Here is an 18456-nt window from a genome sequence, read left to right as displayed (position 1 = left end):
AACTTGATTTTGTCAGTTCACTGCAACTTGATCATCAAATTTAAGGTTTGAACATCAAACCCGAAAAATGATGATCAAATTCGAGTATCTCTTGATCAACACTGAAATTCAAATATTTGAACATCAATTTGTCCTATTGACTACAAGTCTCGCATGTTTTTGTGATAAAAATGAAAACTCGACGTTGGTCTGGAAAATTCCAATTGTGCACTACATTTCGCTTTGCCTGCGAATAGCTAAGCGATTACCGGCACTTTTGCACAGATAGAAATATGGACCTAGATTGAAATCTTTTCCAGATTAACAGTACACGACCGAATCTTTTTTGGAATTTAATTCCTCAAGAATTACTTTTATTTCTATAGGGTAAAATTTAAATTTTGAGATGTATTGACATCTACTGGTAATGAGGGAGACATTTTTTTTTATTTATTTGAAATGAGACATGTTTGAATGTTTTGTAGAAAAATGTTCATGTAGCTGCCGAGATTTGAACCTGGGACCTACTGCACACCAGCCAAGAATCTTCACACTGAGCCATTGCGTTCTTAATCTCACCGAGGTTTATTTCGAACCGTTGTTACAGAGAAATTAATCCCAGTACGATTAAAATACGCTCTCTAATCATTTGCCAGCCCTAAGAAATCGAAAGTAATCCCACCCGGACCTAAAATTTTAATCCCAAATTTTTATCTGTGTGCTTGAAGAGCGTTGAATGAACATACATTAAATCAACTCAAATTAATTGAAATCATATTACTGACCTGATTTGGAAAATCACAAAGTTTGATCATCAAAAATTACGCATTGATTATCAAGACATCAAATTGATATAAAAATCAAATTTGATCATCAAAATAAGGAATTGAACATTAATCCACTTTTTGATTATTAACGTTTGAACATCAAACCTTTTTTGGCGAACATCAGCCATTTTCAAAATCAAATCATAATTTTTCGAACCCTGCCTAGAACATAGCCTAAGTATATCGACTGTCTTTTACTTAGAGTAATCGAAATTGGGTTTCCACTGGAAATTATTTCAAATTTGACCTTAAAAACAGTTAGTACAACACAGAAAATGAAAGACATTGACACCAACCAGTGGATTGTCGCATATAACACTATTAAATTGTAACCGATTTGGAAGACCCTATAAACTAGGGTAAGCTCATTTTAAATTTTTGTAAGCGAAAGTGAGACAATAAAATTTTTCCTTTTTAAACTCAATTCAACCTTACAATGACGGTTTTTCTGAAAACTTTCGTTTTCGAAGTTGGAGCTAGAAAATACCTACATCAGACGATAGCACAAAAAATTTGTTTAGCAATAGAAAATCTAGCTTATTTATGCTGTGCACCAGGTCAAATTTTGAAAGTAACAGGGTTAACCTTTTAGAAACAGCAAGCGTTCACAATAAAATCATTAAACCTGGAGAGGGATTGCGGCACCAGTTCTCTTTCTCTATTCAGTAAAAACTCTACCGATAGAGTATGATTCACTATCTCATTGAAAGATGTCGCTGCAACAAAACCAATGTCATCAGAAAAATATTTAATTTTTTGCTCGACGGATTTTAGTCAAATAAAATGCCATCGTGTATCACATGATCTCAGGGCGATATAGGACCGATTTAAAAAATTATTGCTGTTCCAGAGTCCTGAGGTCATGTGCTACATGATGGCATTTTATTTGACTAAAATCCGTCGAGTAAAAAATTAATTATTTTTCTGATGACATTGGTTTTGTTGCAGGTACATCTTTCAATGAGATAGTGAACTGCTCTCAGAGCTTTGATTGAATAGACAAAATAGAAGTGACACCGTAATCCCTCTCCTGTTACTTCATCTATGTCCAACATTTCATACAAAATCTTTGACATCAAAACTGCTTAACCATACTAGAGGCAAACCATTATGCCTCGTAAAGTTCGTAAGTAAAGTGAGTGAAATTACGAGTTTTCGTAAAATTCTATCTTTATTCACAATGCTACGTTTACGAAGTTGAATGAAATAAGTTTTCACTCACAACGCTACGCACCCGTGTACTTTGCGTGAAATAAGTTTGACGCAAGCATTCCACGAACTATACACATACTTTTGAATACAACCAATCACAGCAATTCATTTATTTTATTTTACGAATCGACAAATTTTTACGCAGGTCTTGAGCTGCGTAAATGTTGAAAAACGAAATTCGTATGACGAAATTTAGAAGTTGGAAGAATGAAAACTAGTGTTTTGAAGTTGGCTTGGGTCATCGTAGCAAATTCATGAATACATACACATAACAGCAGATGGGTATTTTCACACAAGCTTTACGAAATGTAAACAAGTGTGCACCATTCGCTCTCGTTTTTTACACACACGTTTACACGTTTTACTTACGAATTAGGATACATGCGAACTGCGGCCTCGTGTCATAATTACACATCTGGAGCCTAATAAAGTACTTCGCACTCGATGTCATAAATAACAATTGCGTTTGAAGGCTGAAATTCGACAGATTTCGACACGCAACCTATGATCGAAAAGTTAAATCTTTCTGTACTTCTCAGAGGTATTTGCGGCCAAGAAAGTGTTTTCTCGGCCGCTCTATTCGGTCGACAATGGATTTTCATATATATTTTTCCGATCGCGATCAAGTGTGCATGCTTCAGTCGGCTCCGCCTCGTTAGGACAAGCTTAAAAAATTAATCGATTGTGACGTTTTCATCAATACACTCTAATCTATTACAATAAGACTATGTTTAAAATAGCCCAATACACACAATGTGTGTACTTCCCTCTGGCTTCACTCTCGATCTGCGTATACACATTTTGTGTATTACATATTTGAGATTTTTTAGAGTTTTAAAAGTCATCGATGTCAATAAATGTTTCCAGGTTATAATATTTTGGTACAAAATTTGAAAATCCCTTAGCGAATTCCAAGTTTACGCCAAAATATCATAGACTGTGAGGCATTTAATTCATTGGGACTTTTAAAACTCTGATACATCTAAAATTGTTCTTTTTTAAGATGAACACACTGTAATTTAGGGTTCAAGTTTGATAAAATTATACTCTTAGAGGAAAAAAAAAATTAAAAGGACAGAACTTTTGTTCATTCAATAAGAAATCAAAAGCTTGAATGAAAAAACGATTGGTATAACATTTGAGAAACTGATCATGATCGCCCTGATGCTAAGAATATTACCTCCACAGCCTTTAACTTTAAAAGTTCTTTTTTCTCAATGACATTTTAAGTGCGATCATTGGACGATTCTTCAATTTGATTAATTTAACATTAATTTAATGGTGTTGACCGACTGAATTTAAGAAGTGATATTTAAAAAGGAAAGCAACATTTAAGTTTAAGTAAGCAATTACATCATGAATGGTATGTTTCAAAATGAATTCATGGTTAGTAGAAATTCATCCAACCATTGTATGATGAGAAAAAAAATTCAGAAAATAATATTTTACAAAGACCGGATGGCTTTCAAATTAATGAAATAAGACTGAAATAAACATTAGCGAGGATTGATGTACAGATTAAATGCACCGCTTCTCGTAACTTATTTTTCCAAACAAAACCCAAACAAAATGCCAGTGTCTAGCATTCGGCAAACTAACAGTTCAGAGAAACCATTCATTACACACTGCCATTTTGTTTACGTTTGTATCTGGCATTCCCTAATAAAGAAAAACGAAATCCGTTCTTTTTCATTTTGAAATTGTATTAGGACTTAATTCGATGCTATAAGCAGAACTGGGTAAAATCGCAGCTTTTTGTCAACATGAAAAAAATTGGGATTATTCTCAACATTTATCCGCCATAAGCTTCCAGCTTCTCAATAATGATTTTTTTTAACCTAAAAGCATTTAAAATATAGCCTCCACCGTTTCAAATATATTTCGTATCTGTAAACAGAAAAAAAATATCTAACCTGTACCGTCAGAACGGATGAAATATTCATATAAAAATAATTCACTTTCAACTAAAATTGAGTGATTATAATGATCCTTGAATGTCTGTCTGTTCAGCATAGGTAAATTATCAATTTTGGAACGACAGGACGAAAAATTTTTACTATGATTTTCCTTTATAATTGGTTTCTTGAACACTCTAAATGCACAAAAATAAACCAAAATTCTACGCTATATGATGAAATTTCAGAATTTTTTAAAAATAGAAACGAAAAATCTCCTCAAATCTTCAAAACTCAATTAAATGGACTTGCTACATTACGATTCGGAAATTAACCCAAAATCAAGCATTTTGACTACGCAACATAACTAGCTCTCCATAAAACTCAACAGATAAGTTTTACTCAGCGATGTCGGATAAGATCATTACATTTCTTTGGGATGAATGGTGAAAACTCCAGGTCTTTTAACATGCGGGCTCATTACATGTCAACCGATTTCACACAACTATTATGCATTGCTTTGTCACATGTATCAACTAAAACTTCATAATTAAAATCTTGTTCGGGGTACGCATTGATTGATAAGTTTCCTGGATATTTTTTTCATGACTTCAGCCTCCAAAATTTGAATTTATTTCCCAACCGCTTTCAACATATTGCAATTACTGTTCCAAAATTCGGAATATAACTGTTAATTTAATAGAACCTGTTCAAGTGTTGGGAACTTGGAAAGTTTATCAGATCAAATGTTAACCTTTCCGAAACAGCAGTATCACAATAAATTCATTAAATCTGTTACTTCATCTGTGTCTTATTCCCTTGACTGTAAGTCATGGGTTTTACAAAAGAAAATACACCGTATACATAACACGTTCACTATGATTTAAAATGTATGGAAATGTGATTAAAAAACGTTAAATGTTAAAATTTTGGGCCCTTTGTTAACACGATAACTTGAGTAAATCTCAACCGATTTTAAAAAACTTTTTTTTATTCGACGAAGTATTGAAATCCTCAGGTTCGAAAATGGGTGGTATCGGTTCAATAATCTGGGAGTAGTTCCCGAAAGAAGTCGTTTCTGCTCTTTGTTAACACGATAACTGGAGCAAAGTTCAACCGATTTTCAAAAACTTTTTTTATTCGATGGAGGATTGAAATCCTCAGGTCAAGTTCGAAAATGGGTGGTATCGGTTCAACCATCCGGGAAAAGTTCTCGAAAGAAGCCTTTTCTGCTCTTTGTTAACACAACAACTAGAGTAATTCTCAACCGATTAAAAAAAAATGTTTGGTGGAGAATGAAATTAATTCCTGAGGTTAGGTTCCAAGATAGATTATGTTGCTAACAGAATTTTTGCATCTATTTCAATAGCATTTTTCTTGTTATGTGACTTTGCCTTGTAAACAAAACCGAATAAATGGAACAAAAATTAACGAGTGTGAAGTGCAAATCACACGAGTTTAAATTTCATTGAAAACAGATGCCATTTTTTACCGTGTCATTTTATAGACAACGTTTCGAAGACTTTCCGTGAAACTAACTAGAATTATATCATCAATGAGAGTAGTTCTTCTCCTATGTTTCCTAATCCTAATCCTAATCCTAATATGTTTTTGTAAGCAATTCTCAACAGAAGCCTTTTCTACTTTTGGTTAACACGATAACTGGAGTAATCTCAACGCATTTTAAAAACTTTTTTTTTATTCGATGAAGTATTGAAATCCTCAGGTCAGGTTCGAAAGTGGGTGGTATCGATTCAACCATCTGGGAGAAGTTCTCGAAAGAAGCCTTTTCTACTCTTTGTTAAAACGATCTGGATTCTTGTTATTTGATTTCGTCTTGTAAACAAAACCGAATAAACAGAACCAAAATTAATGAGTGTGAAGTCACCCGAGTTTAAATTTTAATTGAAAACATATGTCAATTTTTACCGGGGCAATTTATATAAAACGTTTCGAAGATTTTCAGTGAAACTAAACAGAATTAAATAATCAATGACAGATTTATTCTAGTAGTTCTTCTTCTAAATGCGTTTTTGTGGCCATCAACATACAAAATTACATTTCATTGAAATAAATCAATGAATCATTGCCAATAAAAATACTATTGAGAAGCTCAGACAAACAGTCAAGTGATCTGACCCGCCCAACAGGTGGGACCTTGTATTTCATACAAAATCTTTTACTTCATTTGTTTAACCATACATTTCGCAATATAAGAGAACTCTATACACAGCTCATCACTTAGTTTTGTCTTCATTGTCGATAACAAATGACTAGCCGTCTATATAAGGTTAGGGTTTCAAAACCACTGGAATCTTACTGAGCAAAAATAAATGGAAAATTATCGAGCCAAGTGTACGAAGCGTGACAGAAATAAATGGATAACCAAGAATAATTCGGAGTAATTTCCAAAAGAGTGTTTATTATACACTAAAATAGTCTTTCGCGAGAGTTTTATTTGTTGTTTTTTTCTATCAGTATTTCTAACTTATGCTAAAAGAATTTTTTAACGAATGAGAGGTTTCGAGCCCGAGCAGGAGGCGATCCTTTTAGCATGCGTCGTCAGTAAAATAACTATTATTATTACTATCCGAAACGTACGTAACCACTGAGCCATCCCGCCTTAAACCAGATTTTTTTTGTCTCTATAAATATTTGGCTGATGGCTCCAAGGGATGTCTTGCATATAATAACAGACACTCTCCTGAAAAATACCAATATTCGTACAATAATCAGAATTAGGCTTTTTGGAAGTAGCTTGGCTTACACATAATCCTAAGCGAATCTTGGGCATAAAATTATTATACAAAATCAATCACGACATTTAGTCAATGGCTGAGACAAGATACAAAGACTAATTCTCTTTATGTGTAGTGAAATGTTAATTGGTATAGTTCTTGAAACAATGCCGATAAAGTAACGTAGCAACTGACAGTTATGTTCCCTGATTTACAACAGAATTCCGATAGACATTCCAAGTTGATGTATGGCCTTTAAAGACCATTAAAACAAATCATTTATTATGTGTAAGCGATTGTAATTCATAGAATAACAAAACAGACGCATAACGCGTGAAATCGGCTAGCACTTTTCTGTATAAATTAAAAAAGTAAACTTATGAGAATGATATGGATCTGTAATCTAATTGTTTTCATTTCATAGCTATACTTACATACAATAATCTAAACTAGCCTAGCACCCTAGTTTGAAATTATTTTGTATGCAATCAATCGTTTAACGCATCAATATAATACCAGAACAACTTTTGATATTGAACTTGCGTCGAAAGTTTTTTTTTTTTAAATTTTTGCTAATTGAAATTCTGCAGAGCGTGTGCTGAACGCATCTACGTGAAAATATTGCTTATTTACCAAACAGAGAAGAAAATTTTTTCTCCTACTTAGTAAAATTCGGTCGATCGGAAGTGAAGTATACAACTGAAAGTATGTACTGTTCAGCTAACGAAATGTTATTCAAATGAACATTCAATGATTTGAGTATATCAGTTTTGGCCTACCACCGTCATATAAAAACCAAAGCAATTGTCTGTCTGTCATCAATTGATAAGTCTCATTCAGAGTTACAACAATACAACAGTTGTTCTATTGGAAAAAGTACCTAGTTGCACCTCTATTCAATAAAAATGGCCAAACAAAATTTCATCAAATTTGCTCTTATTGTTGGACTCGTTCAATTGGCTGTGTGTAATCCAGCGAAACCTAGTTTCTGGAAAGGGACACAACTGGACAGTACCGTCGAAGAAATGCGATCGAATTGTGCTACCGGAAGTGATGCGATTGCTTGCATGAAATTTAAAGTGGTGAATTTCTTGGACACTATTTTCCAAAAGGATAACTTCAAGGTACGTATATGGCTGGATGGACTTTGCCAACGGATGTGATTAAAACAATATTTTTTCTCCTCTCAGTTGTTCGACGATACGGAGGTTCGAAAAAACGGTTTCGTTGGTAACGAAAATAATGCTCGAAGTGAATCCGAAGCCGTTGATGTTATCGAACAATACATCCAAAGTCACGATGTAACCTTCAGTGTACCGATTGCCGATGCTAAAGTTACCGTTTCACCGAAAAATCTAAACAACAACGAGCTTACATTCAATGTAAAATATTTCAACGAAGGCAAGGGTGCCACCGAAGGTACATATCATCTCTTATCTATCAACACGAATTCAATTTTCAAATAATTTTGGTTTTTGTTACCTTCTCAGCTCGCAAATCGAAATTGAAGAAAATTGTTATCCCAATTATGGTTTTCGTTCTATTGAAAGCCATGACATTGATTCCACTAGCTCTTGGTGTACTCGGTCTCAAGGCATGGAATGCTCTACAATTGTCATTCTTCTCGTTTGTTATCTCCACTGCTATGGCCATTTTCCAATTGTGCAAGAAGGTAACTCGGTTTAATCCAGTCCGGTTGGTCATTCGCCTGATTCGATGGATTCTTTTATTATCATTTTCAGATTGCAACCGATAATCATCATCCACAGATTGCTACTCATGCACCATGGGAAACACGATCGTTTATGGACTCTGATGCTCAAAACATTGCTTACAGTGCCCACCAATAAATCAATTGTACTAGCCGGATTCTTATGATTTTTGTTAAACATTTCTTTTCTTCTTAATTTATTGTATACTCGAAATGTAAATACCAAATAATTAAAGCGAAAATAATTTATTGAACACAATGTTCTTTCATTATAACCTCACACTGAAATGCGATTGTAATCGTCTGGCTTCCAGGTAAAATAAAGTTTTGTACCATTGGTTGATTACAATGATTGCATTTTATATATTCCAACCAGTCAACATTTCCCATGAATTTGAATGATCAAATCTCGTCAATTTTTCTAACGATCTATATCAATATATATCTTGTTATCGGTTAATAAAGGGTACAATATCCTGGTATTTTGATTATGGAACTCCTCTTGGAACAACCCACTTTTCCAACTTAGTTCGTAGGATGGCCGCCAAAAAAAAAAAAAAACAAAATACGAAAGCGATCAAATTGGTTTGAAGTCAATTCATAAATAAATAAATAAAAATTACGCCCACCAGTCCCACCACGTCACTCAGATTATGTTATATCAAAGAAATAGTTTGTTGTTCCTTGAGGGAAAAACGTTGGAACGAGAAAATGAAATTTCCTACTTTTTCCGAGGTATTTCATGACTTGGAAAGTGCCAAAAACCAGTCATCCAGAACAAACCTATTTTCTGCAACTGCGCTGCGAAAACTGAACTTTTTCATGCGTGATTTGGGTGGCGATCGAAGGGTCGTGGGTTCTCTGGTTTTCCATGTTTTACTTTTAACCATTAGTTTTGAAATGGACTTTCATTTATGCTTTTCGACACTAGTGGTGAAATGGATTTACTTTTCACCACTCCTTCTGAACATCTGAACTATTAAGCGTAAATAAAAATTCTGCCCTAACCAAATTTCGAACTACCGACACCAAAACCCAATGCTTACCGAACAACACCTCTATACATTCGGCTATTGAGATATATAATCGCAGTGAACCAATTTTTGCAGCGTACATAAGTCTACTTGATCGTTCATACCATATTTCGTTCTTACAGTATGCATTTCAAAAGTTCATTTTTCGCAGCTGGTTGCAGAAAACGTTGTATGCAACTAGTGGCGAAAAGTGGGCTTGCATACCTAGGCAAAACAAGAAAATTGGCCAAGGTTTCAAAAGCATGCAAAATCAGCTCCGTCTCGGATCACACGCCTGCGTTGTATTATCGGATTATTTGTTGATGTATTCTACCTGCTGTGATATTATCTCTTAATCTGTGTGGTCGAGTTACACTCGAGAGGTGGCATGGTGGCGCTGATGCTAATCGGCACTCAAAAATTACATGGACACCCAGACATGTTTAACAATGACAGCGCCAACATGTCATCTCTGGAGTGTAACTCTATAAATTTTTACATTATTTTTTATTAATTGCCAATTTCAGCGAATTTAAGCCAATAAATCCATATAAGTGGGCACAGAAGGTTGAAAATACCGATAATTTTTTGGATGGATTTTTGGAACTTAGTGGAAATATTGGAATTTTGAGTGGAAATTAAATTGAATTTTTAGGATTGTTGCCCTGACAAATACTTGGATGACCTTGACGCCGCACAGATTTGATTTCTTAATATTTTATTTGCATTTTTGCTTCGATGTTATGACTTGTGAAATCAAGCAAATTAGAATTGAATGTACATTTTGGAATTGAACTGGAATTGGAATTGTTAGGACAGTGACCACGCGTGAAAGTCGTAATCTCACAATGTGGATTTATTGGCTAATAAATCCTTAGAGTAATTATACCCTAGGTATAATTACTCTTAGAATAAATCAATTTAGATTCTACAAGTTATCAAGGAAACAACGAACATTTCCATATAACTTTTGGTGACAACAACTTAAGAGTGATTTTCTTGAGCGAGACCCTGATATACGGTCAAGAAAATAGAATTTAAATCAATTGAGACAAACATAAATCGCTGTTTGATCAAATTTTTAAAATAATTTTGGATTGGTCAGTCATTCATTCGATTGATTTTAACTATTTTCTCAGGCTAACTAGCCAAACTTAGCCGTGCACGTACTTTAATTCATGAAGCTAGACAGGTATTTCGAGTATATTAAGCTAAATGGTCATCTCCATCTTCATCTACAGAGATTTTTAAGACATGCACTAACATTTTGTTTTGTATAACTTTATCAAGAAACACCGGAATGGAAAAGAAAGATATGTAAAATGAAGAATTGCAAACTCATGGAACATTAGGAACGGTACTCAAGTGTTTTTGGTGCACTAGTTGAATTTAGAGACTCGGTTTTTATTTCATAATTTGGTAGTATGATCCTTACTCTCCCCTTCACGTGTTTCCTCGAAAAGTTATGAGAGATTCTTTTGAACTTCGACTGCTCGAAATCTGCGCTACTCTTCCGTGACTAGTTATGTCTTGGTGTCTAGGCACCGAAACTAGTCTCAGATATTTTTTATCTTCCTTACCTAGCAATCAAATGTCGAAAAATAGGGTTTCGTAGTGACGAATGAGCGTACAACATTGAATGGGTACTCAAATGAAAGCTAAAAGATCAAAGTTTTTTTCTCTACAAAAAAAATTCCAGAATTTTCCGATTTCCTTGCAGTTTTTCCAACTTTTCTTAAAAACGAAGTTTTAAATTTGAGGTTAAAGTTAAATATTTTTTGAAATTAGTTCACAACAATATTTTTTTCTTCGCTATTATCGTTTAGCATCCCATTACCAAACTTTTTACAAACAAAAAGTATTTTGATGTTCCGCAATTGAAGCAGTTATCGTAAATTTGCATCAAAAATTGGTACCCTTTTTGTATGGCAAATTTTTTTCGTCACTTTTTATTTTTTTTATACAGGTGTGATAGTTGTTGGGTAGGCTCAGAGTGCCTCAAAAACAAAAGAAAACAAGTTTTTAGATTTTCAAAAATGATTCCGGTCTCGAATTCGGCTAAAATATTGAAATTTTCCACCCTCGGCGAACTTTGTCGAACACTACAAACAGCAAAATCGACTCAGACACCATAAGATTACCCCTATCACAATGCTACGACTCTCAGCTTTCAAACGATACCAAACACTCCATATTAAATTTAAAAAAATTATGACTTAGCATGTGAAATATGTGGTGGGACCCCATTTCTTGCAAATTTTGAAATATGTGAGAGCTGACTAAAAAATGCAAACTGCTAGGAAATCGGAAAATTCTGGAAATTTTTTTGTAGAGAAAAAAACTTTGATCTTTTAGCTTTCATTTGAGTATCCACTCAATGTTGTACGCTCATTCGTCGCTTCACAATAATTCATACAAGAAGCCTCTGCATTTGAAGTTTGAAGGGCTGAAAGGGGGGAAGTATGGAGGGGATTTTTGGGCTACCCTTCCAAAACCTCATTTTTTTTACATCCCAAACAATATCCAATCATTGGTTTGTCTCTACCCGATCTGTAAATATTTTGGTCCTTATTAACTACACTAGGGCAGAAATTAACGAAGAACGATTATTATAGACTTGTCTGACCTTTATATAACATCTTAAATTCATCCATTTTTCCGTGAAATTTTAAATTCTCGCAAAATGTACCAAGTACAAAAATATTTCTTTTTGTTGTATAAATGTCAGGCAAGTCAAAAAGGCATGAAAACGAAACGGTATTACCAAATTTTCAGTTTCCGGTTGAGTTGAATTAAAATCAATAAGTTCTGAAAATGAGACACTAGTGGAGGTCCATCTTCATACAAAAGGTCATTTTAATGTGCATTTGATGATAAAGGTGTGAAAATTGCACCATCGGTAAAGATTGAAATTATGAGCATTTGTGGATAGGGACCCCAAAATTTCCGGCCCAGGTGCTCCCCTGACCCCCCTTCAAAGTTTTCGATGTAGAGGTAACTTTGATGAATTTCTGTGAAGCGATTTTTGAAGCCACATATGCCATATGGGGCTCAAATGAAAGCTGAAGGCCCAAAAATTTTTTTAGTGGAAAAAAATTTCACAAATTTTCCGTTCTTTCCACAGTTTTTCCGATTTTCCGAAAAATTGAAATTTTGATTTTAAGGTTAAAGTTAAAAGATTTTTAAAATTTGTTCTAAAAGTTATTTTTTTTTCTTGATATTATTGTTTACTATTAAAATTCCAGACTTTTTCCCATACAAACCATATTTCGATTTTCGCACATAGAGCAACCATGTTCAATTTTCATCAAAAATTTAGACCCTTTTGCATGGCAATTTTTTTCCGCCAATTTTTTTTTTTTCGATTTTTAATCTGATATTAGGTGGTTATGCTTAGAATGATCTAAAAACAAAATAAAACCACTTTTTCGATTTAAAAAAAATGTTTAGACCTCGAAATCTGCTAAGATACGCAAATTTCCCACAGTTGGCGAACTTTGGCCAGCACTACAACACCTATAATGGACTCAGACATCAAAAGTGTACTTATATCGCAAAGCTGTGGCCCTCAGCTTTCAAATGATACCAAACACTCCACCTTTTGATAAAAAATGTAAGACCTATGATGTGAGATATGTGGTCCGACCCTATTTCAAGCAAATTTCGAAATATTTGGGAGGTAAGTGAAAAAGGCAAGACAAAGCCAATTATGACTATTTCAATGGAAGATGTAAATATCGTCAAATGATTTCCATCAAAAATGTTCCCTTCCCACTTATTTCCGTTCCTCCCAGGAGGAGCTACAACTAATTTTCAACCATTAGGTCTGGAATGGGAAAAAATTGATTCCTTTCTACATCATTATTGCGTCTGGAGCACCTCTTCCGACTAATTTACACAATTTCAATGTGGAATGGCAATTTCTTGAAAGTAACTAGGTTCAGGACTTCTCACCCAGACGGTTCACCACTCAGAATGCTTACATTTCACGACTTTTCAAAGGAATTTTTAGTAAAATGTAAGCATTCTGAGTGGTGAACCGTCTGGGTGAGAAGTCCTGAACCTAGTTACTTTCAAGGAATTGCCATTCCACATTGAAATTGTGTAAATTAGTCGGAAGAGGTGCTCCAGACGCAATAATGATGTAGAAAGGAATCAATTTTTTCCCATTCCAGACCTAATGGTTGAAAATTAGTTGTAGCTCCTCCTGGGAGGAACGGAAATAAGTGGGAAGGGAACATTTTTGATGGAAATCATTTGACGATATTTACATCTTCCATTGAAATAGTCATAATTGGCTTTGTCTTGCCTTTTTCACTTACCTCCCAAATATTTCGAAATTTGCTTGAAATAGGGTCGGACCACATATCTCACATCATAGGTCTTACATTTTTTATCAAAAGGTGGAGTGTTTGGTATCATTTGAAAGCTGAGGGCCACAGCTTTGCGATATAAGTACACTTTTGATGTCTGAGTCCATTATAGGTGTTGTAGTGCTGGCCAAAGTTCGCCAACTGTGGGAAATTGCGTATTTTAGCAGATTTCGAGGTCCAAACATTTTTTTTTAAATCGAAAAAGTGGTTTTATTTTGTTTTTAGATCATTCTAAGCAAACCCACCTAATATTAGATTAAAAATCGAAAAAAAAAATTTTGGCGAAAAAAAATGCCATGCAAAAGGGTTCAAATTTTTGATGAAAATTGAACATGGTTTCTCCATGTGCGAAAATCGAAATATGGTTTGTATGGGAAAAAGTCTGGAATTCTGATAGTAAACAATAATATAAAGAAAAAAAATAACTTTCAGAACAAATTTTAAAAATCTTTTAATTTTAACCTTAAAATCAAAATTTCAATTTTTCGGAAAATCGGAAAAACTGTGGAAAGAACGGAAAATTTGTGAAATTTTTTTCCACTAAAAAAAACTTTGGGCCTTCAGCTTTCATTTGAGCCCCATATGGCATATGTGGCTTCAAAAATCGCTTCACAGAAATTCATCAAAGTTACCTCTACATCGAAAACTTTGAAGGGGGGTCAGGGGAGCACCTGGGCCGGAAATTTTGGGGTCCCTATCCAAAAATGCTCAGAATTTCAATCTTTACCGATGGTGCAATTTTCACACCTTTATCATTAAATGCACATTAAAATCGGTTTGGACCTCCACTACACTGGTCTTAGTATCCTTAAATAGGAAACTAAATAACTTAGGTAGTAGGGTGGTAATTGGGTATCTTGTATCCTGATAAAGGCATTATCTCAAAATTAAGTAGTAAGAGATCTTCAAGCATTATTTGAATTAATTAATGATTGAGAAATAACTCCTTTACAAGATGAGTAAAATTATCCGAGGGATTCAGTCCCATTAAAATTTAACTTGTAAGACCTCAATTAAGTAGTTTGCTTCACTTTTTAAATACCGCAAAAAACTTACAAATATGTCGCTTCGATGCAGGAAATACTGAAGACCTACAACTTGGCGAGAAAAAAAATTCCTACGACTCGTTGCCACTATTTGGACATGTAACATAAAAACATAAATAATTAACTATATTTATAGGGCAAGTCGAAAGCATAACTATGGACAAATACTTTGCATATAAGTTGGTCTCTGTACCGAATACTGTTCCGTAAACTCCGAATCATTATTCAATAAAGCCATGCATTCAAAATATTAATGTTCCAAGTTTTACTCCACAATTATGATTAAGGTAAAACAAAAATTGTATGCTCGCTAAAATCGCGTCAGGTATATCAAATTTAAGTGCGCGGATTGCATACTAATTGAATTTCTATTCATAAAGAAAAAAATTGTTCAATCGAAATTGAAGAATTTTGTTGTGTTTCTTTAGGTTTTTTTTTCTGTTTTTGTTCAACGAAATTATCACCAATACGTACACTTCGTACAGTTTTCTGATCCTAATATCGAATCGTCTTTTTTTGGGAGCGGCAGTATAAAATAATGGGGAAATTTAAATTATTTGTCATTAGTGCATTGTCTTTTCAACAGTTTGTGTGTTTCAATTAATTGAATCAAAAAAGAAACAAAAAAATTAATTCGAATCATTCCGAGGGACGATAGAAAAGTTAATGACGATGTCTTGTTATGTTGTGCTTTTTAGTTGTGCCATGGCAGTGATGGCAGTGAACGGTGCAACAGTAAATAGTAATTTTGTGATCGAAACGCCTAGATTAAATAGTGGAGATGAGCTCGTATCTTCGATTGTAAATGAGTGTTTCGATAGCGAAATGATGCCGTGCTTAAAAGGAAAAGTGTTAACATATTTGGATACACAGTTGAATATCGACGAACCATACGGACGATCGTTTGGTAAAGCCGACACTGATGAGAAAATCTATGACCGTGTCTCTCGCTTGTTAAACACCAGAGAGTTCAGAGTGCAATTACCGGAAACGTTTTTCGACAATGCCGCGTTAACTTTTCGCTCCGATCGTGGTATTGATATCGATTTACCGAATGAAGTGGCCGAAGAAGGTTAGACGATTTTTTGTTTTGAAAAGATTATAATGATTTTGCCCATGAATTCGCTCAATGTGAATATCCATTTTCCAGCACGCGGAGATTTATTGAAAAAGAAACTTCTGTTGCCTGTGCTCTTGCTGCTTAAACTGAAAATGAAGGCTTTGATGCCCATTTTCGTCGCCCTAATTGGATTGAAAGCAATGAAAGCGTTAATCTTATCAAAATTGGCTATTGGCATCGTACTTGGATTTGTGGCCTATCAATTGTTCAGCAAAAAAACTGCCATGTCAATGATGCCTATGACACCCGACCCAATGACCGCTTATTCTCCATCTACCACCGCATCGTCTTATGATCCGAGTAGCTGGGAACCGAGCAGTGCTGGTGGTCCATATTCGCGAGTATGGGAACCATCTGCTTCGTCCTCATCATCCCAATCGCTAGCGTACAGTTCGTACTATCCGAGCAGTTCGTCGTCCGGATCTAGTTCGTTGGGAGGCAGTTCGTCCTCATCCGGTTCGTCTGGTGCATCTAGCTCATTACATTCAACATATTCAGTTTGAAGATTGTTATCGTTTTGAATTGTAATTGGAATTGTTTAATTTATTTATTATTTATTCGTCGACTTGATCTTCTTCTAGGCTAGGCTAGAAGTTCTAGCAAATTTGATCATTTTTTGGTTTCCATTCGTAACGAAATACGTCATTACAGGCATATACATTTTCGATCTATCCAATTTGTTAGTAATAAAGAAAATTTTGAAAACTTCATTTTGGCTGCCGATTTTATAATTAATTTTTATTGATCTTATCAACTTCGAATATAATTAGTGCACACTGTAAATTATTGTATTGTATATTCTTCATCTTATTTTAATAAAAAAGAAATTCTTGGATAATTTTACGCATCTGTAATAATCTATGGAACTCATACCTCACTTAACAAGAATTAAAAAAAAAGTATAATTGGTCGAAGTTAGAACAGTACTTCATTTTTCCTTTTTACAAAATAAGGGGAACTATCTTCAGTTGCCTGCGCAACGTTACGCAATATACCGTATCAGTTTTTTAGTTCCGTCTTTTGCCATAAAGTGGGTTGTAAAGTTAGTCGTTAAAGCACAACTCAACGGATTGTTTGGAAAGATCACACAACACTACATATTGTTCTGCTGTTTTTTACAAGTGAGTTCGCACAACTTTGTAAGAATTGGTTTATTGATTTGTAAAGGTACTTGTAAAAATCAACAGCTACCCTTCCTACGTATCCCTAATAGATTTGGAAACGACATTAAAATAGGACTGTCTATAGTTTTTTCATAGTATTGATGATCGATGGAGAAGAACTTTACCCGGCTCCCACGGCGGCGAGTTCTGACTTATATTGGGATCGGTAGATTGACTAATTCTAAGAAGTTTGGTAATTACTATACAAGGGAAGGAATTTGATATTTCGGATTCAGATGAGTAAAAGCATCTGAGGGCTTTAGCCCGAGGTACTTTTACTCATCGTGATACGAAATATCAAATTATTTCCCGAGTGTAGTATGACGTTTTCCTTTACGAAGGAAGGAAAGACTTTTCACTGGGGACCGAAAGTCCATTTTCCCTCCCCAGTAAAGGAAAAAAATTATCATCCTTAAACGATCTGAACTGTTACTATTTTCAAACAATAGTAAAAGGCGTCATGGAGAGCGGACGTGTTTCATCACAGCTCTCATAAACAAATTATTTCTTGTGCAACTTCATTTATTCTGTGACAATTTTCTTAATTTTAATAATTTTACATCCGTGATTAATAGTGAACAGTGATTCCACCTTGCAATTTTATAGATTTTTGACAAAATCAAAATTTATTTCTTTTCATTTTTCAACTCGCTATACAATTGTGTATGAATTTGGTCTTTTGTGTGTGACCTTTGTAATATTTTAATTGTTTGCGTACATGTGCTTCGAGTGAGTAAAAATCAGTGTTTCGAATTGGATCGCTAAATGCCATCATAATGCGATGAGTGATGCAATTGGTTCGAAAGAACTTTTGCCGGAAGGCGTAATGGTTGGTCTCTCATAAAGTCCGACTTTAATGTTCCTAGGAACTTTTTGGCCTTTGGGCTTTCGGTTCGAATGTGAACTTTTCTTTTGTTTTACAGATTTGGACATTCATTTATTTGTCTCTTCTACATGAAAAACAATGCAGCTTAAATTACATTTATGCTGTGTGTATGTATGTATGTGTCATTGTTGTTTTTAGTGTTCGGGAACACAATGACTTCGTTTTTATTGTCACGCTTTCATTACTAATAATATGAAAAAATATGTTGACAAAACCGAATGCTTTCTCAGGTGCGGCCTGGAGAAACAGATCTTTGCAACCGGAGGAAATTCCAAACTACTTAGCTACCTTGGATGATCCCAAAAAACTGCAAATGTCTAACCAAAAAATAGTGAGCACAATAGGCCCAACGGAGGCCTCCGTGCGCGTTCTGCACAGAAATGAGCAGAACAACACTACCCTTAATAAAAAAAAAAAAAAAAAATACTATTTTCAATAGGCGATATCTTGGAACAGAAACGTCCGACGAAGTTTCGCAATGGTGAGTTTGGAA

At 34.5% G+C, this 18456-nt stretch overlaps 2 protein-coding genes and 1 long non-coding RNA gene across 3 annotated transcripts; 2 read left to right on the top strand and 1 right to left on the bottom strand.

Moving 5' to 3' along the window:
* Nucleotides 1–7458: 7458 nt before the first annotated feature.
* On the top strand, nucleotides 7459–8617 carry LOC119068809. The gene is made up of 4 exons (XM_037172582.1): nucleotides 7459–7775; nucleotides 7842–8070; nucleotides 8142–8323; nucleotides 8394–8617. The coding sequence occupies exons 1-4, from the start codon at nucleotides 7557–7559 to the stop codon at nucleotides 8499–8501; spliced, it is 738 nt and encodes a 245-aa protein (XP_037028477.1). The 5' UTR covers nucleotides 7459–7556; the 3' UTR covers nucleotides 8502–8617.
* A 5063-nt stretch (nucleotides 8618–13680) lies between these two features.
* Nucleotides 13681–14498, bottom strand: LOC119068808. Its single transcript, XR_005086227.1, has 2 exons — nucleotides 14381–14498; nucleotides 13681–13889 (listed from the first exon to the last, which is right to left on the bottom strand). It is a non-coding gene; the product is annotated as an uncharacterized LOC119068808 (long non-coding RNA).
* Nucleotides 14499–15353: 855 nt separating this feature from the next.
* Nucleotides 15354–16752, top strand: LOC119068807. The gene is made up of 2 exons (XM_037172580.1): nucleotides 15354–15866; nucleotides 15945–16752. Exons 1-2 carry the CDS (start codon nucleotides 15461–15463, stop codon nucleotides 16415–16417), a joined length of 879 nt encoding a protein of 292 aa, XP_037028475.1. The 5' UTR covers nucleotides 15354–15460; the 3' UTR covers nucleotides 16418–16752.
* The last annotated feature ends 1704 nt before the right edge of the window (nucleotides 16753–18456 follow it).

Source organism: Bradysia coprophila (assembly GCF_014529535.1).
Source record: "Bradysia coprophila strain Holo2 chromosome X unlocalized genomic scaffold, BU_Bcop_v1 contig_20, whole genome shotgun sequence".
NCBI classification, from domain to species: Eukaryota; Metazoa; Arthropoda; class Insecta; order Diptera; family Sciaridae; genus Bradysia; species Bradysia coprophila.
This window is presented reverse-complemented; position numbering and strand designations above follow the sequence as displayed.